Raw genomic sequence first — 26742 nt, 5'->3', positions numbered from 1 at the left:
AAATGCTCTTTGTAAAAATGTATACCTAATTATGGGAAGAATTTACCATCTTCCAGCATTATGTGTGATTACACTAGTATCATTCCCTCTTTATTGCTATTGGCAGTTATGACACATATGATGTTATACTAATATACTCATCATAGAGGCCACATCTATAGTTTAACACACTAATCTGACTAAATTATATAGACATGCATGTGTAGACTCTAGATGAGGCCAGCAAATGTTTAATTCCTCGTGTAATTAGCTACACATTTTACAAATAGCATTTTATGACATCTCCAATATTTTTTGCATATGTTTGTGAAAGAGATTAGTATCTCTCTTTTATATAAGTTTATTTTAGGTTTGTGGCCCTTTAGCAGGCTGTTCTTACTTCAGGATGGCATCACAAGGTTTACCAGTATTCCACAGTGGAATGTGTAGTAGAACCCATTAAAGCAGATCATACACATGAGAAATGTATTGCCCTGGCTGGAAATGTTTACCCATTGACACCTTGTCTTCAGGCCACAACACCTCTCAGGACTGGAGACTGTTCGGGATCTGTGTGGTGGGCAGTTGGAAAAGGCTGAGATAGGGTCCACTGAGATAAACTTTACACCTAGGAAGATAAAGGGAGGAGCACTGATAGCTGATACAAAGACTGCTGGGTTAGTATGTACTTGGAAATGTTACTTACAAACACTGCATACCTAAAACCTGTTTATTGTATTGAATTGATCTTATTTTCTATGCTTTAATTGGACACTATACTATGTTCTGCCAGATGGACTCTAAGAAATGTAATTCCTAATTCTGAATGCTGCCTGCCTCTCTAAATATCCTCCATTTACTGTACCCCACCTCACATCGCTGCTTGTCTCTGCAGGAGTGTGTGCTTGCTGCTGCAGGTTTCCCTTCCATGTGTTCTCTTTGCTGAAACCCCATCTGAGCTAGTCTTCAAAGGAGGCACAAATGCAGAGATGGCCCCACAGATTGACTACACGGCAATGGTATGTAATATCTAATTATTTCACTATCTCAGGGAAACTCCTAAAGTCTGATCATTGTCCGGTTGTGTGAATTTGTTTTTATATATAGCTATCTAGACCAGTGGTTCCCTAGAGGCTCTCATACAATTTATGTATATCCAAACTTTAACATCAGAATTAAAATTACTAAATGTCTGAGGCACTGATTTAATTCACCTGTATTCCAGTACATAGTTACTTAAACTTGCATTGTTAGATAGTCTTGAGGACCATTGAGAAGAAACACTGCTCTAGCCTATTAATGCTACATTAGTGATCATCTGATCTTCCCCTTAATAGGATTTAATAAAACCAGCACTAATCCATTCACCCCATTATTAGCCTGACACTGTACTACACTGACACTACAGTTGCTCTTATACTGTACAAGGGGATACTTCTATTATGGCTACCATCCTAGAGCAATTCACAGTACAAATATTATAGCTCCAAAGATACTTAGAACCTATGCCCCATAATCAGAAGTACTAGGGAGAGTAGCAGGAAACTTGCCATGAAATGACTCTCCGCTGAAATATATATTCCCAGATTTTAAGCATCATCTTTTAGTCAGTGCCCAGATTTGAAGTACATTATTGTGAGCTGTTTACTGTCCCGTACTGGAAAAGCAGGCACATTTACAAGAGATATCAGGATTTGGGACCTGTCTTTACAGTGTAAATAAAGATATAAACAACATCCCACATTTTGCCTTTCTCTCTCTTTTCTTATTGTGTTGACTTAGGGTCTTATTCAGCTGAACGCAGTTTCCTGATGGTCGGGAATCTGCGCAGGTGCCGGACCCGGACTGTGCATGTGCAGTACGGGTCTTGCGTGTTCGCATGCAGTCTGGCAGCAGACTAGCAGCGATTGACAGTTTGCTGCCGTTCGTGGACAGAAGGGGGCGGCGACGGCTCCTGTTTTACGAAACGAAGGCGTGCCGCTGCCTTTGGTGGGGAGGCAAGAGGCCAGGACCTCCATCAGCTAACATAATTGCAAGGACGGAATTGCAAAGCTGCTTGCGTGCAGTTTTGCATTTCTGTCCACTGCTGAATCCGGCCCTTAGAGTGCTGTATATAATTCTAACAGGACATAATTGAAGGCTTGTATGAATCTTTACTACTAAACAATAAACAACCTGTAACAAACACATCTGCAGTCCTCATTTCCGAAGGCATTTCATATGTCAGAAACAGGAGCTAATTTAGGATTTGGAGAACTTATTTTACACTGTCCTGGAGACTTACATATTTATAAGGGACGGAGCATCTAATTCTATATTAATCTTTAATACCTATCAATACTTAAAGCTTCTTTTTTCTGTGGTGTTTTTCCCCCACCCCCTCAGGTCTTCAAGCCAATTGCAGAACGTTTCTCCTTTAAGTTGGATTGTGACATCAGGAGAAGGTGACCAGCAATGCAGACTAGCTTTGTGCTGCTTAGACACACTAATATGTCTGTTACATGTCAATAATCATCTATAATTGATCTAAAAGTCCTGCATCAATTGCAGTGCTCTAGAAGTATCTGGGGCCGTACAGTAGCTGCAAATGCAGTGATATAGTTTATTAACTCCTTTAGGCAAAATGTTTGTAAAAGTCACACGTGTTGGAGCCACAGTGCATGTTGAAATTTTTAAACATACAGATATGTCCTTCCTCATCTACCCTCCCTGCGAGTCACGTTACACAGGGCACGTGAGAGCCGCTAGCTCTTGTGCGACTCGGCTGCGTTGTGCATCTTTTCTGCCACAAATGGGGCATATTCAATTAGCTGTGATAAGCTGTTATCATCGAAAAAGTTTTGCCGGTGATTTCATTTTGCCAAGCACAAAAACTTATCCCCGTATTCAATTCCAAAGACTTTTCGCCAGTGCAGAGAGTCAATGCATTGGAATAGGCGAAAAAGATTTGCCTATGAAACTGGCGGAAAAAAGTGCAGAATTGGGGTTTTAGGGTGCAAACTTGCGGGAACCCCCCTGCTCCCTTGGGACAGTCCCCCAAAGCTAAACTATGTCAAAAATACTTAAGAACACCCCAAAAAATGACTTTGAAAAAGGGGTTGAAAGGAAACAAAGTTGGGGCACAAACTTAAAAAGTAGCGGAATAGACTCCTGGGGGGTCCCCAAGTATGCCCCAGGTGTTTTTGGGATTGCAGGTGCTTGCGGCAGGTGGATTTTTTTACGTTTTTTAAAACTTCCCATTAGCAAATTCAAAATATGCTACCCCCCATTTTCATGTACCCCAAATTTGCTGGAACTAGTTATTTTGAAGAAAAAATATTGCTTAATGCCATTCTTCACCACTTATGCAAAGACGGTAATGGCAAGCAATTGAGAAAACGTAAGAACCCAGATTAGCTTTATTAGGGGTACTAGTACATCCCAATAGTTATTCCCTACGTTAGTGCAGCTTTTCGGGGGGTACAAGCTGTTTTCCCCAATTTGACAGTACTTTTCGCTTGCTCCGAATTCGCCGGGTGCCGTTTTCGCTGATTTCTAATTGAATACGGGGATAAGCGGGACGCGCATGATACTTTTCTGCATGGAAAACCAGCGATGACGGCGAAAACCTCGCCAGGCGAAAAGTTTTCACACCTAATAGGGGCATATTCAATGTGTCTTATTCGCAATGCGATGCGTATAAGACGCACAAGCAGATTTTGCTGATGAAAGTGATATGCAGCTTGTGTATGTTGTGTAAAATCATCAAAGCAGAACGTGGTGTGGCAAACAGCCACTGACACTGTAATGCAGCATTTCCTATACAGCTGCAGTCACACACAGAACATGCTGCATATCATTTTAATCAGCAAAGTCTGTTTGTGCATCTTATTCGCATCACGCATTTGCGTTAAGACTCGCAAAAAGACGCTCGGCATGAGTAATCTCACACTGGACTAGTCTCGACTAGAAGGGCTGTTTAAGGCGACTGCAGCAACAACAACAACGGTGAACACATCTGTAATGGAGATGAGGTAATTACAGTGATTACAGTTCTGTATATGTCCCTCACCCGTCAATATAATTTATATTTATTTTTTATTTGTACTATGTGTGAGTAGGAGGAAATTCCAATCATCTCACTAGGTATTTCCATCAGGTTAACAGGCCTTGGCTTTTATTTGGGAAAGCTGAATCTGATATCCCATGCACGTCCTAACCATTAGACCCATGCTGACATGGATAGAATTGTAGTTGCTATTATTGTTTTGAGTGCTGGACAAATACAGTTTAGGTAAATTTTATGGTATTTCTGTGAATATTTAGTAGTAACCATGGAAATTAATATATTTTTGGTATTTATTTCTTTGTTTCTTTCTAGCTTAAATGATAAAAATCTATTTCAATATAGTACCAGAGGAAACCCCTATACGTCATCCAAAAATGTCTAAAGTTTTGTTTAGGTACAATGAGAAATTAACATGAATTCACCATAAAACTGCAGGGTAAAACCATGTTCTTAAAAGTGTAAATTGCATCCAAACTTGTATTTTTTTATATTGTTTTTGGTCAAGTCTGAGTAAATTGAGGATAGTATGGGGGGGGTTATGTGGTAAATATAAATGGTTGTTTGCAGTGGGCAGGTAACTAGTATGTTGACCAGTGCGCCGTGGCAGAAATTGGGAAATAACCTAATAAATCTGAGTGGGTGGTTGGTGTTTTATTATTAGTAGGTTGGCTTTGTTAAACATCAATGTAGATTCTGTTTGTCACAGGGAAATTATCTCTTGTAATTTTCTATGTTCCTAGACGAAATGAAAAAAGGGATACAAGTGTAGAATGAGCCATTTTATCTCTTTGTGGAGAAAATACTCTGGATGGCAGTACTTATATTGCTATCGGGGGGGAGCGAGTTTGCAAATGGCGATAAACTCGCACACTTTGCCTTATAATTCGCACACTGTACCTTCATGCGCGCACCCAAGAAACGCACAATTCAATTAGAAATGCCAATTCGCACTACTCGCAGTGAGAGTGTGCAAATATTGTCCATGATGCGCACAAGAAAAACAGCATGAAAAAGTGGGGAGTGGATCCCAAAAAAAGTGAAACCTATGGGGGCAATTCAAGTTAACGCAAATTGAATAGTGCAGGAGCGCTATTCAATTCAGTGCGCTGTGTGGTTGGAGAATGCCGGTTCTCGCGCCTTAACAAGGGTGTTAAGATACGGTAACCAACATTCTCTGACCAAAGTGCCGGGCGTGCAGCTAATAGCGCCGCGCTATGGAGAAAAACAGCTGCGCGGCCGGCATTTTGGTCGGATTTCTCCTCGCATCCCCAGGGGGGTGCGAGAAGAAATCCTTAGCGCGCCCAAACAGCGCGGTGAATTGAATAGCTGCGGGAGCTCCCTCCCGCGGCTATTCAACATCGTATTGAATTGAGCTCCTCCCTTTGTTAGCAGAATCACGTAGAAGACTGTTATTGGCCATAAGGAAGGTACTGTATGCTTTTAAAAGGTGTCAAATTGCCTTTTTTTGTGCATTTCTTTTTAAAAAAGTAAAATGTAAAAAGCTGTAGAATTTAACTACAAAGTAATTAAATGGAAAATGCAAAAAAAAAAAGTAGAAAAGAAGATTCTTTTGGAGTAATTTGAGGCAACTAAAAAATTTAAATGATTAAAAAGTAATTATTTTTCGTAGAAATAAATTCTTTCATTACATTTGGGGTGCATTATTTAGCTAATCTTATTTTGGAGGAATTTGAGGCCATTTATTTTTTTCACCTCCAAAAATTACATGTAATTTTTGGCCCAATTATGCTATTTGAAAAATGCCTAATTAGTAATTAGGGGGGTGTCCAAGGGGTTCTGAAGCAAGTCCCAACATTTTTACCTTGAAATAAAGATTTTCTCTACCTTTTTCACCTGTTCAGGGGGTGCGAACAAAAACAGGAAGTTTCTCTGAAAATGAAATGCGAGTTTGGAGGTGAATTGCAAATGTAATTCGCAATACGAATTTGCCATGTATTTGCCCTCGTGGGACCAAACTCTCACCTAATTGATCCCCCCCCCCCTGCCCTTAGTCTCGATACACACTGTAGACTTTTTAGCATACTATGCAATAAATTGCTAAGAAAAACTTGTAATGATCTATTTCTCAGCATGTATTTTCTTTCAAGAATATTACGTGTTTGAAATGCATAACAAGAGCAAGGTCACTACATATACAAAAGGTGACATTACCTTTTATTTCTACGTAAACACATTTATTTTTCATTTTCTTACCTAGGGGTTACTACCCTCGAGGTGGAGGGGAGATACTAGTCCGAGTTTCCCCAGTCAAGTATTTAACACCTATAAACCTGATTGATCGGGGTTCAGTCACAAAGATCTATGGCCGAGCTTTTGTGGCTGGAGTTCTTCCATATAAGGTCAGTATGGGCATCCTGCATTTTATATATGAAACTGTGTACAGACTTTTGGCCAGGGAGATGCGCAGTTGCCAGCTTTGCCATACAGAATACAAACTCACGGATGACAGTAATGCTGTGTCAGAAATCCTATTTATTAAAAACACATATCCAATGTCATTAAACCATAAACACATACAGTGGAATGTTGGCAGCTGATCATCAATAGTTCTAAATCACAATGCGCTGCAATAATGTACTAGGATCACAATATCTAAAAACAATCTGTTGTACAGTATATTCCATATTCTACAGACAAACTGAATGCTGGTTTTTAGTACAATAGGAAAACTTTCTGTATCTATATAAAGGCAAATCGCAACAGAGGCAGTTATATGATATACTTCTACACAGCAAAACTATTAATATGTATGGACGTGATCCACAGATCGCTCAAATAAATCAGTCCATTATAATTCTGCTGCGGCCTATATTGCAAACAGTATATCAGACTGTATCCTAGGAGCTTGATACATACTGTAGTATCCTTTAGGCTGTCGTGGAGAAAATTATACTATAAATACAGTCCTGTATCAAGACCATTCTTGCAAATAATTCTCAAGTATCATAAAGTTGTAATAATGCACAATCTCTCAAAAAACTCCAATGTAGGGCAATAGGGTTGGAACGGGATGCCGACAGCGGGATGCCAAAAGTCACAATCCCAAATCCTGAACATAAGTAGCCTAACCCTCCACCTAATTCCCAACACTCCCCCTAACCCTATCACTCACCGTCAGGATGCCGGTACATCCCTGGCAATGTACTGCAATCGTGAAGCACACGCTAGTAATCCAGCTCTCCTTGGTATTCAAAACATTCCAAGGATAGGACACTATTTGGCACTATGAGTGTATGAGCTGCTCCCTCTGCATCTGGCACAGTTGGAAATCCTGGTCAATACAGGTTACGCAAAGAAGCCTAGCTTTCTGCAGCAGACAATTACTGTGAATGTTGAAAATTGTTCACTGTCTCAAAGTCTTAACGCATTTCATTGATCAGCAAATTTATTGAGAGGGGCATAGTGAAATCCAAAATATCCTCTATATCAAGCCACCTAATCGGTTATCTATCACCACAGCTCAACTTTCGGGTTTAAGGCAGGGGGATTTCTGGTACCAGAATCACCAGTACGTAGGAGAAAATTTCAATTAACAAGGAGTAGATCATTGGAGAGCCTCCTTTTAATGTTTAGTAGATCCTCTACTAGAGACCTGCTTTTAAAGCTGCATTTCGTCAGCCTCCTTTTACAATAACCAACAATATTGTGATGACCTCCTATGGATGTAGTTGGGATCCAGTCGGTCGGGATGCCGACTATCACAATCCCGATACCAGAATCATGACAGCAGTCGGGATCCTGGCTCCACAATACCGACCACCTTCATCCCAACGGTAAGTATTAGGCTTGGGGTTAGGGTAGGGGTTAGAGTTAGGTACTAAGGGGAGGGTTAGGCCCTGGGGAGAGAGGCTAGGGGGGTTAAGGTTAGTTAGGGTTAGGCAGCAGGAAAGGTGGGTTAGGGGGAGGGTTAGGGTAGGGGTACTTACCTGTAGCCATCAAAATTCTGACTTTTGAGATGCCGCTGTTGGTATTGTGACCGCCGGGATCTAATACCCAACCCCTCTATGGAATTACATGTGTTCATATGCTTGAAGCCCATAAATACTTTTCCATAACAAAATATTTAACGTTTATATTTCATGCAAAAGCCATTGGTAATTGATTGCCCGGTGATGCTATGATTATTAACTTATCTCGATTACAAGCAGAAAAAAAAGCCCATAAAAAATATACCCTACACAATGGACAGTGGGCCTGATTCAGCTTTTGGAATAGTGTGAGATATAGCAAGTAACTGATTATCTAGGTTAAACCATGCTGCACTGCAGGTATTTCAGATGTAAAATGTGCAGAGAGATATAGATTTGGAAGGAGTGTGTTCACATGTAAATCGCAGTGTAAGAATAAAGTTGTGCAGTATTTGTGGGCTACATGCAAAAGCAGTCAGTATTTACCACCAATGCAAAATAAAATGTATGTATTTGCACCCCTTGCATTGCAACATGGTTTGTCCAGGTTCACAGTTACTTGCTATATCTTACTCTATTCCCAAAGCAGAATAAGGCCTAGTGTCTGTACATCACAGATCACCCTTTCACTGCCACCATATACATTTTCTGTCAAATCTGTTATACACTTGGGGCTGGATTCAGAGTTACACACAAGTCTGTTTTGCAGGCGGATCTCACAATATTTAACAACTGCGTCAGAGCCGGGTGCATGCATCTATGATTGATTCAGAGCCGTATATATCTCAGTCACACTAGATGGGCGTAACAGGGCGATAACTGAATTCACACGTAGGCTACATTGAGTGAGGGTGTGTCATGGGCGTATAGGTTATGCAGAGATGTGCATACACAGAGATCCATCTGATTTGTGAGTGATCTACTGCCCCAAATATAGGCTGGCACAAGTCCACACTGAAAGTAATGATGGCTACTTCCATAAGTAAGTTTGAAAGGGGCAGTGCAGCCGCATACATACATGCAATTCTGAATACAGGTATATATACTTTATTTTGGTGACCACAATGCGGCACACTTCTGCGCAACTCTGAATTTGGCCCTTAGACTCTATGGGGGGAGGGGGGTAGAGATATAGGAGAGAGAGAGAGAAAGTACCAACCAATCAGCTTCTTGCCGCCATTTTACAGACTGTATTTGATAAATGACAGAAGCTGATTGGTTGGTACATTTCCCCCTATGCCAGTTGCAATCTATATCGCATGGCAATTGTTCTAAGCTGCCGTTAAGAATTTTGGTGAGCCAGGAAAAACCTTTTGTCAAATGCCCGTAGCGATTGGGTGTTCTCCTGTACTACTTGTATATGGGTCTTGCTCTGCCACAGCTTGCCCTTTGGTAAAACGTGTATGTACATGCTTTAACTAGACCTTCATGTTTGTGCATGATAAAAGATTGGCTTTGCCCCCTACAATGTATGGGACTGATTGCATGTTTGGCAGATTTAGTGCTTCACTTTCTCTGTAAAATATTGGCAATGGAGTATTCAAGGGAAAACTGTTTATCAAGCAGCACATTAATTGTCTTATTCCTTTGCCAGATGGTGAAGGACATGATTTCAGCTGCGGTACGTTGCATACGACGAGAACTGAGGGAGCTATATGTGAATATCCAAGGTGTACAAGAGCCGGCAGACAAAGCCGTGGGAAATGGGAGTGGGATTATGTAAGTTGTTTCCGAGCATGTGTGCGGACAGTGAGCCAGTGTGCTGTAATAGTATGGTAACATAGAACAGCACTACTAGAATATTTAGCCGCACACTCATTTTCTGGCTAGAATGGATTGCTGCTGGAGAATACGATGATGAGTAAACCTATCTGCATTAATTAATGGTATGTCTCCAATTTCCTTCTTGTTTTCTAGTATTATTGCAGAGACTTCCACTGGTTGTATGTTTGCAGGGTCATCACTGGGAAAAAGAGGTAAATTCACCATCCAGATATTTTATTTTCCAAAGTTGTTTTAGTAAGATGTTCGCATAATGCAGGTGAAATCATTTGCCACCCAACCAAGGGGTATATTTCAAAGTGTGGGTTTTTAGAAGTGGAGTTGTTGCCCATAGGAACCAATCAGATTTTATCTAGTATCTTCTAGAAGGTGCTAGATAAATGATAAGTAGAATCTGATTGGTTGCTATGGGCAACAACTCCACTTCTAAAAAACCGCACTTAAGTAAATATACCCCCAAGTCTGCAGTGCATTGTTTTGGTATAAATGGTTCCGGTTTATCCAGGTCTAGCAGATAACACTCCTGAACACACAAAAGGGTTTAAAGCATTATAATAGTGTACATGGTGTCACAACTACCCTAAGCAATATAATAGAGTTTACATGGTGCCTCATTCAGACCCGCTCGCAAGCGGGTCGATGGTGGGGCACTGCGCACACGCCGCGCAAGCCCCGCAGCGAGTGAGAAATTCACACGCTCCGGGGCTCGCTACAAACGGGGCAGCTGTCGATGTTGATTGGCAGCTTGTCCCGTTTTGTAGTTCCTGAAGGAACGCCTGCTGTTTGTGGGTGGCCCTACTGACATCACTCGTGATGTCAGTATTGAGCTTCCTGCTGTATTAGAGCAGGAAGCTCACTGGGGCTTGCGACAGACGAGACCCTACAAAAGGGTCTCGTTGCAAGCCCGATGGTCGTGACCATCACCTGGCCGCTAGCAAAAGCTGTGGGTGGTCACCCACAGCTTACCGAGTGGCCAGGAGGCCGGCTACAAAAAAAGCGGCTGCCCTCATTCAGAGCGAGTGCTCGCTTTTTGCGAGCAGCTCTGAATGAGGTCCATGGTGTCACAACTGCCCTGTTAATAAACTCCTGTGGGGTTTCTTACTTGATCAGCCTATATTAGACTCCTGCATTTCTGAGAGTCCACCTATCACTTGTCACCCAGTGACAGAGCTGTAACACTGCTCACTATGCAGCTTTAGTCAAGTCTCAAATAACCATTTAAATAAAAATTCACATACAAAGCAATGCCTTTTATTTGACATAAACAATATGTTGCATCGGCAAAGCCTGCGCTATCAAGGAAAAGGAGGACCCATTAAAATACTACTTCTTTTTTTTTTTATTTTTCTTTAAATCACCCATGTCCTGCCTTATTGCTTTTTCTAGAGCTCCTTTACTATCCACAAAACATGCATCCACTTGCACATCAATGGGTGCAAAGATAGTAGATATTGAACCAGAAAAAGCGCTAATAGTGACATAAAATTTGCAAAGGATCACCAAAGTGTGTAACACATCTAGTGGGGACACAGGATAAATCACCTAAAAGGAAGTCCATATACTAATCCTTCAGTCTGGAGGATACAGAAACCATATATGGCTAGTGTAGACACACAGGATATGTGACGGACAACCTCTTCATTCCTCCTTTTAAATCCCAATGTTGGATTTCTGTATAAGAAATGCCTTCCAGCTCCTGATCACTCAATGCAGTAGGTCAGCCAGGGCATAGGAGGGCACATAGAAGATAGAACAATAATAGTGCAGATTCCTTTAAAATGTCCCAATTTTAATCACAGATAACACTTACAAGATAAAAAAAACAATGAAAGCATGTATAAATCTCCTCTGGTCAGAATCAGCAAATAGGTCCCAGCAGATGTCGGCACCAAGTCCCAGGTGAAATGAAGGATAGTGGTACCTGGTTCCGGATACCAGGCTCCAACTAGGGGGATGACAACACTGACACAGCCGACACTGAAGACACTGGGAGTCCAAGCAGTAGTGAGCCACGCTTAACGCGTTTCAGACCTGTAGTCCTTCGTCAGAAGCGTGTATGGCTCAAATCAGTCCCTCCTTAAATAACCCATTGATACTCCCACCTGTTCCCATTTGCAATCAACAGCGCTCGCTGACTGCAGATCCAGCAATATTTCCGGGTGCGTCAACCGGAAGTCACGTGTTTGCGTTCCAGCGGGGTCCGATCATGTGACATATACGCAACAGTATATGGAAGCAGGATAAATAGATTAAATAATATAATTTCTTTCCTCCAAACGGGAGTCCAAAAATGAATGTCCACATATAGTCATTAATTCAAGCCCCAAAAAAGAAATAGTTAAAAAGAAACAATTAAAAATATATAAATGTCATAGCAGCAGTCATGAATATGCATACAGACAATATCTGATTGGTGCAAATCCCATGCAAGAAAGGTGCAGAAAGAGAAAATTTATAAGAAAAAATATTAATATCATAAATACTGAGACCAATAAAATTATTAAAATCAGTAAACCAAACAACCCTCTACTTAGGTAAGAAAACATTTCAACTCGAATTCACCATTTAACCCCTTGGGAACAAGGGTCCTCAATTGGTGTATCCATCTCATCTCATTTTGAGAGAGACGTTTTTCAATATCACGTGTTCTCCACTTAGGGAGGATTTGTTGGATACCTATAAACCTTTTAATAAATTTTTCTTACCCTTCATGACATTTTTTAAAATGTGAGGAGACTGTGTGTGTATTTCCGGGCCCTTACGAATATTATAAATATGTTCCGCTAATCTTACTTTTAGGTTGCGGCTTGTCTTACCGACATAAATGAGCCCACATATACATTCAAGAATGTAGATCACATTCCTGGATGAACAAGTTATAAATTCCCTAATTGGGTATTTAATTCCTTTCACCTCGAAATCTACTATTTTACGATTAGTAGATTTCACGGTTTTGCACATCAAACAATCCCCACACCGATAAAACCCCTTCGATCTTACACTTTGTCGGATTTCAAGATCTTACCTGCTTTTCACCAATTGATTTTTAAGTGCTGGTGCCCTTCTATAAATAAATAAAGGTCTTTCAGGTAAAACTTTCCCTATAATGGAATCCTGTTTTAGTAGTTTCCAGTTACTCCTAAATACTTTCTCAATCTCTTTGAAGGAGGTATTATACTGAGTGATAAATGCCCATTGAGTATTATCATTGGGTGCCTTCTTAGTTTTAATTTAAGCAACTCAGTCCGCTCTGATTAACCCTTTCTTTGGCTTTTTGTACCACATGGTTAGAATAACCCTTCGCATGGAGTCTGTCCACTACTTCATTAATCTGTTGTTCACAGATATCCTTTTCTGTGCAGTTTCTCTTTATCCGTACAAACTGGCTAAATGGGATCCCATCCAGGCAGTTTGCATGGTGATGACTCTCCCTGTCTATGAAACTATTTGCATCAGTTTCTTTCCTATAGGTTTTAGTATTTACCTGTCCATCTTTAATATAAATGCTGAGATCTAGGAAGGACACTTCTTCTTTATTACAGTTGAAGGTTAATTTGATAGAGCAGGTGTTAATATTTAATGCAGTACAAAAATTTAAGAGGTCGTCTTCACTTCCCCTCCAAATAAAAAATATATCCTCTATGAAGCGCTGCCAGGACACTAGGTTCGCCACTAGACCGCCACCTTGCCAAATGTGGCGGTCTTCCCAGTATGCCATAAATAAATTGGAATAGCTGGGGGCGAACCTAGTGCCCATGGCAGTGCCCACCCGCTGTAAATAAAATGACCCATCAAAGTAAAAATAATTATTAAGTAAGATAAATTGAATACTTTGAAGAATAAATGTTTTAAGTGAATCCTCAGTTACACTTAAATCAAGAAAGTCTGAAACTGCTTCTATACCCTTTTCTAGTTGGATTATTGTATACAGCGTACTGACATCTGCTGTACATAACACATCACCCTCATGCCAGTTGTATTCTAAAATCTTCCGTAGGACGTCTCCTGTATCTTTAAGATACGCTTTAGTGGTTTGCACAATCAGTTGGAGATGGAAATCAATCATAGCTAAAAGATTGCTAGTCAAGCTATTACACCCCGATATAATGGGGCGACCTGGAGGGTGGAGGGGGTCCTTATGGATTTTTGGGGAGAATATATAGCGTAGGAATAGATGGATTCTTTATATTAAGAAATTCACACTCCCTTTTGGAGATAACCCCCTTTGTGAGCGCCTGAGTGGTTAGTTCAGATAAAGCCTGACTAATCTTTACCGTTGGATCACTTTTTTCAATTTCTTGTAAATATATCCATCATTTAATTGTTTATAAATCTCATCCATGTATTCCTTCTTCTGCATAAGGACCACACCTCCACGCTTATCAGCAGGTTTGATTATTATTTCCGTATGATGATATAGAATTAATTGACGAGGATTTAAGTTCTGTTTTTAAGAAATTAGAAACAGTAATGATCAAGGAAAATAAAATTTGGTGGGAGGTGGTGACGCTTGAACATTACCAAGCTGCGGAAATAATTTCCAAAGGTTTACAAGTTATTAAACCTGCCACTTTTGAATCATCAGATATGATTTTTAGAAAAGAGTGGGATTTAATTCTGAAAACCTGTTCATTTTCCTTGATCAATTTAATTAATAATATTATTATGTGGGCTCATTTACGTCGGTAAGACAAGCCGCAACCTAAAAGTAAGATTAGCGGAACATATTTATAATATTCGTAAGGGCCTGGAAACACACACAGTCTCCTCACATTTTAAAAAATGTCATGAAGGGTAAGAAAAATTTATTAAAAGGTTTATAGGTATCAAACAAATCCTCCCTAAGTGGAGAAAACGTGATATTGAAAAACGACTCTCTCAAAATGAGATGAGATGGATACACCAATTGAGGACCCTTGTTCCCAAGGGGTTAAATGGTGAATTCGAGTTGAAATGTTTTCTTACCTAAGTAGAGGGTTGTTTGGTTTACTGATTTTAATAATTTTATTGGTTTCAGTATTTGATATTAATATTTTTTCTTATAAATTTTCTTTCTGCACCTTTCTTGCATGGGATTTGCACCAATCAGATATTGTCTGTATGCATATTCATGACTGCTGCTATGACACTTATATATTTTTAATTGTTTCTTTTTAACTATTTATTTTTTTCTTTTTTGGGGCTTGAATTAATGACTATATGTGGGCATTCATTTTTGGACTCCCGTTTGGAGGAAAGAAATTATATTATTTAATCTACTTATCCTACTTCCATATACTGTTGCGTATATCTCACATGATCAGACCCCGCTGGAACGCAAACACGTGACTTCCGGGTACGCGTGGAACGCAAACACGTGACTTCCGGTTGACGCACACGGAAATATTGCTGAATCTACAGTCAGCGAGCGCTGTTGATTGCAAATGGGAACAGGTGGGAGTATCAATGGGGTATTTAAGGAGGGACTGATTTGAGCCATACACGCTTCTGACGAAGGACTACAGGTCTGAAACGCGTTAAGCGTGGCTCACTACTGCTTGGACTCCCAGTGTCTTCAGTGTCAGCTGTGTCAGTGTTGTCATCCCCCTAGTTGGAACCTGGTATCCGGAACCAGGTACCACTATCCTTCATTTCACCTGGGACTTGGTGCTGACATCTGCTGGGACCTATTTGCTGATTCTGACCAGAGGAGATTTATACATGCTTTCATTGGTTTTTTTATCTTGTAAGTGTTATCTGTGATTAAAATTGGGACATTTTAAAGGAATCTGCACTATTATTGTTCTATCTTCTATGTGCCCTCCTATGCCCTGGCTGACCTACTGCATTGAGTGATCAGGAGCTGGAAGGCATTTCTTATACAGAAATCCAACATTGGGATTTAAAAGGAGGAATGAAGAGGTTGTCCGTCACATATCCTGTGTGTCTACACTAGCCATATATGGTTTCTGTATCCTCCAGACTGAAGGATTAGTATATGGACTTCCTTTTAGGTGATTTATCCTGTGTCCCCACTAGATGTGTTACACACTTTGGTGATCCTTTGCAAATTTTATGTCACTCTACTAGCGCTTTTTCTGGTTCAATACCTACTATCTTTGTATTCATTTTAAAGTATCTGGGTGTGTACTTTGCTTGTACTAGAATATAGCTGCTTTTGAGTCTTATTGCGCACTCTTTCAAGCTATACCCTTTGTTTTACATCAATGGGTGATAAAAATGTGCGAGCACATGAACAGTGAAAGCAATTGCTTCATTAAATAGTCCTACCTAGTATCACTTTAGGGCTGCCACCATAATAACTTATTTTACATTATCCTCCGAAAATGCTGCTTATGTCTCAAGTCTTGAAAGTAAAGAGACCTATGTTCATTTCTTGTCACATTTGTAGGTTGTTTCTTTTGCTTACATTGCATTGATAGAATTACCCCTGTAGCTGCACTGTCCTACATAACTGTGCACCTGGTTGATGCAAAAGGCATGAGTTTTTTTGTTGAAAGTATAGGACAACATTTGGTTACTGGCTTCTCCAAAGAAGTGTTAAAATGAGGTGGCTTTGAGTTATCTAAGTGAGGAACAGGCAGCCAACGTTCGAAATGCTGACCGCCAAAATCACGACAATGAAAGGCGTCTGAATATCGACGCCTAGCATTATCCCCGCGCCGAAATCCCGACGCCTGGCATACCCGAACATAGGTAAGCTCTTAGCCGCGGGGGCGGGGGAAGGGTTAGCTTTAGGGACTCCCGGGGGGGAATTGGGGTTAGGCACCCTCCCGGGAGGGTTAGACTTAGGCTAGGGGAAGGGGGGTTAGGGTTAGGCACCACTGACGGCGGGTTAGGCACCCCCCCCTCTCCTGGAGGATTGGGGTGCAGGGAGGGGGGTTTTGGTTTATGCACCCCTGGGGGGAGGTTAGGGTTAGGCACCACTAAAGGAGGGTAAGGGTACTTACTTACCCTAATCGGGATCTTCATCTGCCGGTCTTCCGGCGTCAGGATTTCCTTCGCCGGGCTTAGATCCGGTGGTGTTGCATAACGATTCCCTCCAAATATCCACCCACTAATCCTAATATATATGTTATCCAGAAACATAAAATCGAGTTTTTGTATTAGGTAATGCGTCTTGTACTGCACTCTATTTCAGACATGCTGAGAAGTTGTTGACATGCCCCTCCTGTGAATGTCTATTCATTTAAACAAGACCAGGAGCAGTAAAAAAAACAAAAGTAGTGTTTTACGATTGGTCAGAATAGGCCGAACTCCAAAAGTATATAGACATCCTCCTTGGACGTCAACTCTTCAAAATGCATAATAATATTTTCCGTCAGTCTGAAATAATAATCACAATTTACAAAAGGAAAGCACAGATGCATATGCAGGTCAGCTCGCACAACTACACGGTTTATCTAACTCTATTATTGTGCTGTCCACGTGTTTTATTTCATAGGAGTATCTGCAGATCGCGTCGGGGCAGAGGCTGCGGAGATCCTTCTCCGGAACCTGCGTCATGGAGGTTGTGTTGACGAATACCTTCAGGACCAGGTATGTGTAAGAGATTTAGAAGTGTAAAAACTACACATACTCACAAATATACATAAATTCTTAAATGGCACAAACATATACTATAGTATTAAAGATGCTCTGTTCCAAAGGTATTGGATCTCATTGTGAAGAAATGAGTCAACCATTGGGTAGCACTGTTACTATCTGTGATCCATTTATACTGGTGGTTGGGCACCAACTTGCTTGGTTAGTGGAGCCACTCATGTCCCCTAAGTGTGGGTGCTTCCTGTATAGTGACATTTGTGAGGAAAACTGGAAAAACACAGTAATGTTAGTAAATCCTGTATACAGCACCACTGTTGATGGATGTTTTGGAATGTATTGTTCAGCAGAAAATTATCCTACTAGTGACTATTTCTGGCAAATCAATATGATTTACAAGCAAGAATATCTTCTACACTGATACATTGCTATATCTGGCATTATAGTTTATCTATATAATAGAAAGTGTGCCTGTCTGTCTGTCCTTTTATGCACGGCCAGAAGTTTTGTACCTAGCTCTAACAAATTTGGCATGGTGGTGTAGTTTTACCAGGATTAGGTTTTTGCCTAGGTTTGAACCTTGTCAGGGCCACACACTGTCACACAATCCCATAAAACAGGGACACACTCTGAAATTACACAGGTTCTAGGGTTGAGATCCTAGCTTCATACACACACTGTCTCACTCTCATCTCTTCCAAACTGCTATATCACTTTCCCAATGCCTCATACAGAGTAAGTCAGCCCTCTGTGTTTGCATGATAAACTTATTGAAATGAAGTGTGCATTATTAGCATTTCACTCGCTGTCTCATCTGAAAGCAGCCTCTCCGGGGGTCTTAACAGTTTGCCTGGCGGGCACAATCTATGATCCTGGCACATTTTTGCATACAGAGACTACAAACAGCAGGGGAGACTGATGGCAGCCACAAAGTGCCACTGCGGGCGGGCCCCCTTCTGTCTGGGAATGGGAATCCCTGCTTTTCCTCCCTGATGGCAGCCCTTCTAGACACGGTCTTCAATGTTGGTCTGCAGAGTGATTTCAGGGGTTGATTCAGTGACAGGGCTCATGTAACGCATTTACAGTATGGGTCTGCAGTCCGGCAGCAGACTGTCAGTGATTGACAGTCTGCAGCCATTTTTGGATGGGGAGGGGGTGGTGTCCCTGCCTTTAGGAGGGGGGGGGGGGGGGGGGGAAGAGGAGAGACCAGGATCTCCTTTGGCTGACCGAGATTTCCTGGCCTCTTTTACTCATCTCGAGCAGCCGGCTTGTGTGACCCCATGGTTACTCAGTCAGCCGTAGGGATCGCAGATGATCCAATGCTACGTCCTTGGACTCAGCTTGGATCAGTAATTAATGCAGGGGGGCTGATGCCTCCTGCTGCCGTATCATATTACAGCTGTCACAGCTGGATCACCCCTTTGTTCTACAGTGATTTCTGAATTTCAAGTGATTATTTCTGTTTTGTAAGTCAGTCTGCTCCTGATGTACCGCATTTCAAATGATATGAGATTACGCCTGCCTGCACTGTCATTTACTACTAATCAGCATAGTTATCCAGGTTATAGGCGAGCACAATGTATAAAAATGAAGACCGCAGGTGTATTTCTGGGTCCAGTCTTCAACCAGGCAACGCCGGGTATCCCAGCTAGAGTATTCCATATGGTATAGTCCTAGCTTGGAACAAAATGTTCTGCCTTGTTGTCTAACTTATAATATGTGTTGTAAATGATCTGCTGCTCTATTCTGATTAGATTTATTTATATTTTGATATTTTCCATTTGCAGTTGATTATTTTTATGGCTCTGGCAGATGGGGTCTCCCAGCTGAGGACGGGACCTGTGACCCTGCACACACAGACTGCCATACATTTCACAGAGCAGCTCACCAAGGTAAAAATAGTTTGTCAGATCGTCTTGTTCAAGTTATAACTGCAAGAAAGAAGTTTGTTTACCACACAGCTGTTCATAAATATAGATGCAATAAAAGAAGAGAGTCATCAGCACTTTCCTAACTACGCAGTACTGTGGGTTTTTTTTATTTATTTTATTTTACTTTTTTTCATTTGTCAGTTGACCATTAATAAAAGTGCCTTGCCAACAAATGGTGTGTATAAATATTAATGTGAAACTGGACTTTACTTTTTTTAATGTATATAATTACTGTTTCTTCTTCAGGGTCCATAGGGATCGACAGGGATACCATGGGGATAATGTGGTTGGAGTGATCCAGGCACCAAACAGTTAAGCTTTCAGCTCCCAGGATGCCCCAGGTCTTCCTCCAATAAACCCCGCCCCTGGCCACAGGCATTCAGTTTTGAGTTGGTGCGGCAGGATTCAAACTCACCTTTTTAACAGGGGGACTCAGGCAGTCCCAAGCTTTACTTTTATGTTTTATTTTATATCTATGTTCTAGAGTTAGCAGTACTGAGTGTAATAAAACGCCTGCACTGCGACTCCGTCTACCTCTTCCGGGCCGCAACACCAGCCTCTGGAGATTTCGGCGGGTCACGGCAGAACTCGCTAGCAGTGACGCCGGGGCCCGGACTGCAACAGGACGCACGGAGATGTCAGGTAAGGCGATTACTTTCTTATGGGAATCGCGCGTGGCCGTAATTGCTACCGCCGCTGGAGTCGCACCGGAAGACACTGCAGTGAGGGCCCGGGGCCGTCCGCTCCCTTACTAGACAATAACGGGGCCTTATTGTCTGATACCAGCGATCGGCATCAGACGTTTCTGCTGCCATGAGGCCAGCGTACCAGGCCGAATGACGCAGCTTAGGGGGACGTAGGTTCTCTCCCTGCAGCTCCGCCCCCCGACCTAGACGCAGATCCATCAAAGCTTTTCCCGCGTCTGGGTCGCTCTTCCTACCCTCCTCGTGCATATGAGACACTCAGAGCCCACTATCAGTGCTCTGCTGAAGTGGTTTGGTCTCTGAAGGTTTTGGGTCAGTCTCCCTGTATACCTTTCCCCTGGGTCAGGTATATAGTGCTCTATATCCTACCAAGATTTGAGTAGTTGATTCAGGGCCCATTGCGACTAAATTACATATGCATTGTATGTGACTTTTTGCTAGCTGCTGTGTTGATACTGCCTTTTAGTTCTGACTGTGAGAACTATCACTGTTTTTTTTCTCCTCACCCCTCTTTTACAGGTGGGTGGGTTTTGTTCTTTGTACTTCACATTTATTAGTTATTTGTGAAGGCTATCACTTTACATTGCATTGTTACCTTTATAATTGATATGTCAAAAGGTAAAGGGAAACAGGAGGTTGAGGCCCCTGTGCTGGTTTCATGTAAATCCTGTTAGCAGGCTTGTCCTCTCATGACTTTATACAGGATGTTTTGTGTGCTGTCTGTTATAAAGAACCATCTCACCAGTCCAGTCTACCAGTCCCTGTACAGGAGCCATCTTGGGTGTTCTCCTTGTCTCAGGTGATGACTCAGTTAGTGGATCATTTGGTTACTCCAAAGTTGCCCCCTTCAATAGGATACCCACAACAGTAACCAGTATAGCATGCTATATTAGCCCATCCTATACATCCTTACCGGATGGATGTTTATGCCCATTCAATTCAGAGTATGGCTCAGTCGGCTTTTGTGGTAGTCACTAAGGCGCATAAGCGGACTTTATCCTTTTATCAGTCTGCTCGGCATGTAGATTCAGACGCATGATCATAGGAATCAGATGATGCGTCAGGTTCTTCTCCAGTGTCTGTCTCTGGAGAGGAGGACCATCTTTCTACAGTGGATGTCCCTTCTTTCGTGAGGTTGGTCAAATCAATCCTAAATATACAGGATGATGAGCCGGCTCCTAGACCCCATAACTGGTAAAAGCAGCTCGCTGAACTTTATGGAAGATGCATGGAGTTACCCGGATATACGGTTCCATGTTACAAAAAGAATAGCATCTTTGTATCCTTTCCCACCTACTGAATGTACGAAGTGGGAAATCCCTCTTACTATGGATGCTCATGTGACACATTTAGGGCCTGATTCAGACCCGCTTGCGGTCGATGGTGGGCCATTGCGCACGCGCGGTGTGCGCGAGCCCCGGAGCGAGTGGGAAATCGCTCGCTCCGGGGCTCGCTACAAGACGGGGCGGCTGTCGATGTTGTTCAACCGCTTGCCCCGTTTTGTAGGCGGGGAGTGGGGGTGGCTGCACAAACTGAGGCTTCCTGAAGGAACGCCTGCCGTTTGTGGGCGGTCCTACTGACATCACTATTAGAGCAGGAAGTCCACTCGGGCTTGCGAGACCTGAGACCCTACCACACGGTCTCCTCGCAAGCCCAATGGTCACGGTAATCGCGACCATCACCAGGCCGCACGCACACGCTGTGGGTGGTCGCCCACAGCTGTGCAAGCGGCCTGGAGGCTGGTCCAAAAAATAAATAGGGATGACCTGATTCAGAGCGAAACAGGCCCTTAGTCAGGAGTGCTATGTTGCTTATTCCTTTTTCATCCTCTCTTAAAGATTTTACAGATAGAAAAATGGAAACATGTCTTGAAACAGTATTGTCTGGAGCTGTTACTCGACCAGCTATGGCCAGGGCTTGGGTATCCAAAACTGTTGAAGAATGGACAGGGGCAATGGAAGATACTCTACCAAATGTTACCAGAGAACAGTTGACCTAAATCTCCCACATACGGGAATCGCCCTCCTATTTGTGAGAAGCTGCTGTAGATGCTGGGTTCCTAGCTTCTAAAGCATCGGCAGCCTTGGTTGTGGCTCATAGATCCCTTTTGGTTAAGGTCCTGGAAAGCCAATACGGGTTCAAAGAAGGCTCTGGAATCCTTACCTTTTTATGGAAACATACTATTTGGAGCAGAATTAGATAAGATGATGGCAACTCTGCCTAGACCTGTACCTGCAGATTTTGAAGCTGCCAGTCTTCATTTCGGTCCTTACGTCCTCAGGAATGAGCAAAAGGACCATTTTCCTCCAGACCATCTAGTTCTTGCAGGACCATCAAGCAGCAAACAGAGAGGTCCTGGCCGGCCAGACGTCCAGCTTCTAAGCCGGATGACAAACCCTCTGCCAGATGGGGATGGGGAACCCAGGGTGGTAGGCTGACTTCTTCAATTTGTGGACTACTGGCATCTAGGGTCTGAAAAATGGTCTCTCAAGAGTATGCTCTCACTTTCTGGCGGCATCCTCCCCAGAAATTTTTTTTTTTGTACAACTCCAAAATTGGAGCCTATCAAGGCCTTGGCCCTACAGGAGGCCATTTACTCCCTACTGCAGGTAGAGGTGATAATCCTGGTTCCTGTGGTTCAACAAGGAAAGGGTTATTATTCCAATCTATTTTTGGTTCAGAGACCAAATGGGTCTCATCACCCTATTCTAAATCTGAAAACCCTCAACAAGTTTAACCCAAGTTCCGTATGCAGACTCAGATCAATTGTTTTGGAGACGGAACCTGGGGATTTTTATGGTTTCCCTGAACATTCAGGATGCGTACCTGTATGTGCCTATTACGCCAGCCCACCAACATTTTCTACAGTTTGCTGTCCTGCAACATTACAAATTTCAGGCACTGCCTTTTGGTCTATCTACAGCCCCTCAGGTCTTCACCAAAATAATGGCAGTGAAGACGGCCTACCTCAGGCGTCAAGGAATCCGAATACTGCCATACCTGGACGACCTTCTGATATTGGCACAATCTTCGGCTGTTCTACAACACCAGTGGTGTCAACCTCGAGCCATCCAGCTGCAGTGGAACTACACATCCCAGCATGCCCTGCCACAGTTTTAGCATACCCTAAGAGCAAAACTGTGGCAGTGCATGCTGGAATGTGTAGTTCCACTACAGCTGGATGGCCCGAGTTTGACACCACTGTACAACATCATCTCCAGCTGACCATTTCCTTTTTACAGACGCAAGACTGGATAATCAGTTGGAGGAAATCTTCTTTGTCTGCAATACAGCGGATTGTACATCTGGGGACACTTCTGGATTCTCAGGCACAAAGGGTGTTTTCTGCCAGAGGACAAGATTGCGGCCCTATCATTGTGAGTATGCAAATTGCTACGCAATCGAAGAGTATGCATTCTATCAGCGAGGCAGGTCTTGGGGTCACTGGTATCCACCTTCAACATGGTGGAATATGCTCCATTCAGCAATGGATTATCTCCAGTTGGAACGTACAGTATCATCTAATGCGGTCCCAGAGCGTCCTTCTCACTCCGGAGGTTCAGCTCCTTCTCTTGTGATGGCTACAAAAAGATCATCTGGACAAGAGTCGCCCATTCTGGATTCCAAATTGGGTGCTCCTCACTACGGACGCCAGTCTTTGCGGAGGGTGCGGTGACAGGTCGTCGCACCTTTCAGGGAAGATGGACAAATCAAGGAAAATCATCTGCCCATAAACATTCTGCAGCCTCTAGCAGTATACAAAGCACTTATCAGGGCACAGGGCCTGCTCCTGGGCAGGCCGATCCTGATCCAGTTTCACAATGCGACCACAGTAGCCTATCTCAATCATCAAGGAGGCACGCAAAGTTATGCAGCCATGAGGGAAGTGACAAACGTTCTGATCTTGGGCAGAACGTCATCTTCCGGCTATCTCTGCAATATTATTCACGGAAGTCCTCAACAGGAAAGCGGACTTCCTAAGTCGTCAGGACATACACGCCGGAGAGTGTGCTATCCACCCAGGGTTATTTCAACTCCTGGTGAAGAAGTGGGACCTATCAGACGTAGGCATCATGGCCTCTCGTCACAATAACAAGGTCACCAGGTACGAGTCCAGAACCAAAGACCCCTCAGCCGCATTTGTGGATGCACTGGCGTATCTCTTTCCTCTGATTTCCCTCCTCCCAAGGGTCCTCAGGAAATTCAAGCAGGAAGGCGGAACATTGATACTAGTAGCTCCTGCTTGGCCCAGACACCATTGGTTCACCAACATACGGAATCTATCCATAGACACTCAGTTTCCTCTTCCTCTAGGGCCGGATCTGTTAACGTAGGGTCCCTGCCTGCATCCGAACTTACCCCATCTGTCTTTGACGGCATGGCTCTTGAGTCTTCCATCTTAAGAGCCAAAGGTTTCTCCAGCTCTGTGATTCAAACGATGCTTAGGGCACGAAGGCCTTCCTCTGCCCTCATCTATTACAGAGTTTGGTATTCTTTTGGGCAATGGTTTTTCCACAGAAAGTATGACCCTAAGGTCTTGGTGTTTTCCAGGTACTTGCTTTTCTCCAGGCTGGGTTAGACCTCAGTCTCCGCCTGGCCACCGTGAGAGTATAGGTTTCTGCGTTGTCAGTTTGGTTCCAGCGAAGAATTGTTTAGTTGCCGGATGTTAGAATTTTTTTACAGGGTGTTCACTGGTGGCACTGTGGGATTTGTCCTTGGTTCTCAAGGGGCTGCAAGTTCCCCCATTTGAACCTCTGGACTCAGTATATTTTAAATTGTTGACAGTGAAGACCCTTTTTCTCCTCACTTTCTCTTCTGCACGCAGAGTCTCTGATTGGGCAGCGCTCTCTTGTCGCTCCCTTTTTTTGAAACAAAATTTTCACCAGGATAGAGCTGTTCTCCGTACACGGGTGGGTTACCTTCCTAAGGTAGTATCCCGTTTTCATGTGAATGAAGAGATTGTGGTTCCAGCTTTTCAGTCTTCAGACCTTTTCTGTAGGTGAAGCCTCCCTGGATGTGGTTTGTGCTCTCTGTATCTATGGAGATCGTACAAACCCTTTTAGAAAATCAGACTCTCTTTTTTTTGTGTTTATATGGTTTTCACAAACGAGGCAGGCCAGCTAACAAACAAACTCTGGCTCGATGGCTTTACATGACTTTCTCTCAAGCTTACGCGCTGGCTGATCTCCCGGTTCCAAACATGGCGACAGCACATTCTGGCTGGTCTGTGGGACCATCGTGGGTGTTCAGTCATGGTGCCTCTGCTTAACAATTGTGCAAGGCAGCCACGTGGTCTTCTGTCAACACTTTTTTGTTAGGTACTACGCCTTTGATACCTTTGCCTCTCAGGATGTTTGCTTTGGGTGATGAGTTCTACTTTCTGCTCAGGAGTGTCCCCACCCTTAGGGGAACTGCTTTAGGACATCCCCATGGTATCCTTATGGATCCTGAAGAAAAAACTAAGGAGTTATGGTAGACTTACCTTTTGTTAACACTTTTTTTTTTTTTTTCTTCGAGGTCCACAGGGCACCCACCCTGATGCACCTGGCTGCATTGGGTAATTTTTTTTTCTGTCACAGATTCCCTCCTTTATTTGTGAGTGTTTCTGGTGTACGATTGTTCTTCCTTCCTCTTTTTTTTCCTTCTCCTGCCTTGGGCTTGTTTACAAAACCTGAATCCCTGTGGGTGGGGTATATGTGGAGGAAGACCTGGGGCATCCTGGAAGCTGAAAGCTTAACTGTTTGGTGCCTGGATCACTCCAACCACATTATCCCTGTGGACCCTATGGACCTTGAAGAAAAAGAGTTAACAAAAGTAAGTCTACCAAAACTCTTATTTTTGTTGTGGTCTGCTTCTCAAGACTCTTTATCTGCAAGTGAAATGAAGCTGATTAATGATGACTCCAGTAATTACTCTATACTATGAGCAATAATGAATTGTAAGAATTTTTAATTTTTTTTTTCTTTCCCAACAGGCCAAGTTTACAGTGAAGAAATGTGAAGAGCCGGACACAGATAGCTATATTATAGAGTGTCATGGAATTGGCCTTCAGAATAAGAATGTTTGATGATGTGACCATACAAAAGGAGAGAGAGGCTAATGTGTAAAATCTCTCAAGTCCTGCATGGCATGCAGTGCACAAAGCATGGCACAAGGGGGCAGCATATAGAAATAATTTGCCTTTTTTACTACTTCATATCCTGATTCTGTATGAAAGATAATCAGACATTTGAGGTGCATTAAATTAAGTTTAAGTTAATATTTTATTGCTGCGCAAGTGATGTGACAATGACATGTCCCTGCCAACACTCCAAATAAAATTGGGGTAAAACAAATAATGGGACGTTGAGAGCTTGGTTTACTTATTTTATATGTACACCCTGACCTACTTGCACTGCAGACCTCTGCCTGTGTTTTTTTTTTTTTTTTTTTAAATCGTTTATTAGATTTATAGGACTGAACATCAAAAACAGTATGGCATCTCAACAGATATAACATCTAGAGATAAACAGCCACATAAAAATAATAATTGTACATATTTAGATGCATAATAAACATCATAATAAAGGTTCCTCAGTAGTATAAAAATTGAAAAGAACAGCCTCCTAAGTTTCAATAGAGCTGCTGAAAAATAACTAATAGAATAAAAGAAGAGGTAAAGTAGAAAAGTAGGGTAATCCTGAAAAGGGAAAAGATGGGGAAGGGAAAGAAGAAGTATAAGTGAGCCGGGGGACATAATAATAAAAGAATTTAAATGAAAAATAAAAACATAAAGAAACAGGAGCATGATTATGGATCACAGTTCACGTGAGACCAGGAAGTGACGT

General features: G+C 42.5%; 1 protein-coding gene across 1 annotated transcript in view; it reads left to right on the top strand.

Annotated features, from left to right (window-relative positions):
- The window catches only part of RTCA (RNA 3'-terminal phosphate cyclase), a 29643-nt gene extending 3393 nt beyond the window's left edge, over positions 1-26250 (top strand). The window contains exons 4-12 of the mRNA XM_088481458.1: positions 513-656; positions 875-998; positions 2365-2423; positions 6246-6387; positions 9551-9675; positions 9874-9932; positions 17183-17277; positions 19068-19172; positions 25890-26250. Coding sequence (XP_088337584.1) covers positions 513-656; positions 875-998; positions 2365-2423; positions 6246-6387; positions 9551-9675; positions 9874-9932; positions 17183-17277; positions 19068-19172; positions 25890-25982 — 946 coding nt within the window. The 3' untranslated portion in view covers positions 25983-26250. The remainder of the gene's footprint in view (positions 1-512; positions 657-874; positions 999-2364; positions 2424-6245; positions 6388-9550; positions 9676-9873; positions 9933-17182; positions 17278-19067; positions 19173-25889) is intronic.
- The last annotated feature ends 492 nt before the right edge of the window (positions 26251-26742 follow it).

The sequence above is a fragment of the Taudactylus pleione genome, unplaced genomic scaffold, assembly GCF_031769625.1.
Source record: "Taudactylus pleione unplaced genomic scaffold, aTauple2 ptg000017l, whole genome shotgun sequence".
NCBI lineage: Eukaryota > Metazoa > Chordata > Amphibia > Anura > Myobatrachidae > Taudactylus > Taudactylus pleione.
This window is presented reverse-complemented; position numbering and strand designations above follow the sequence as displayed.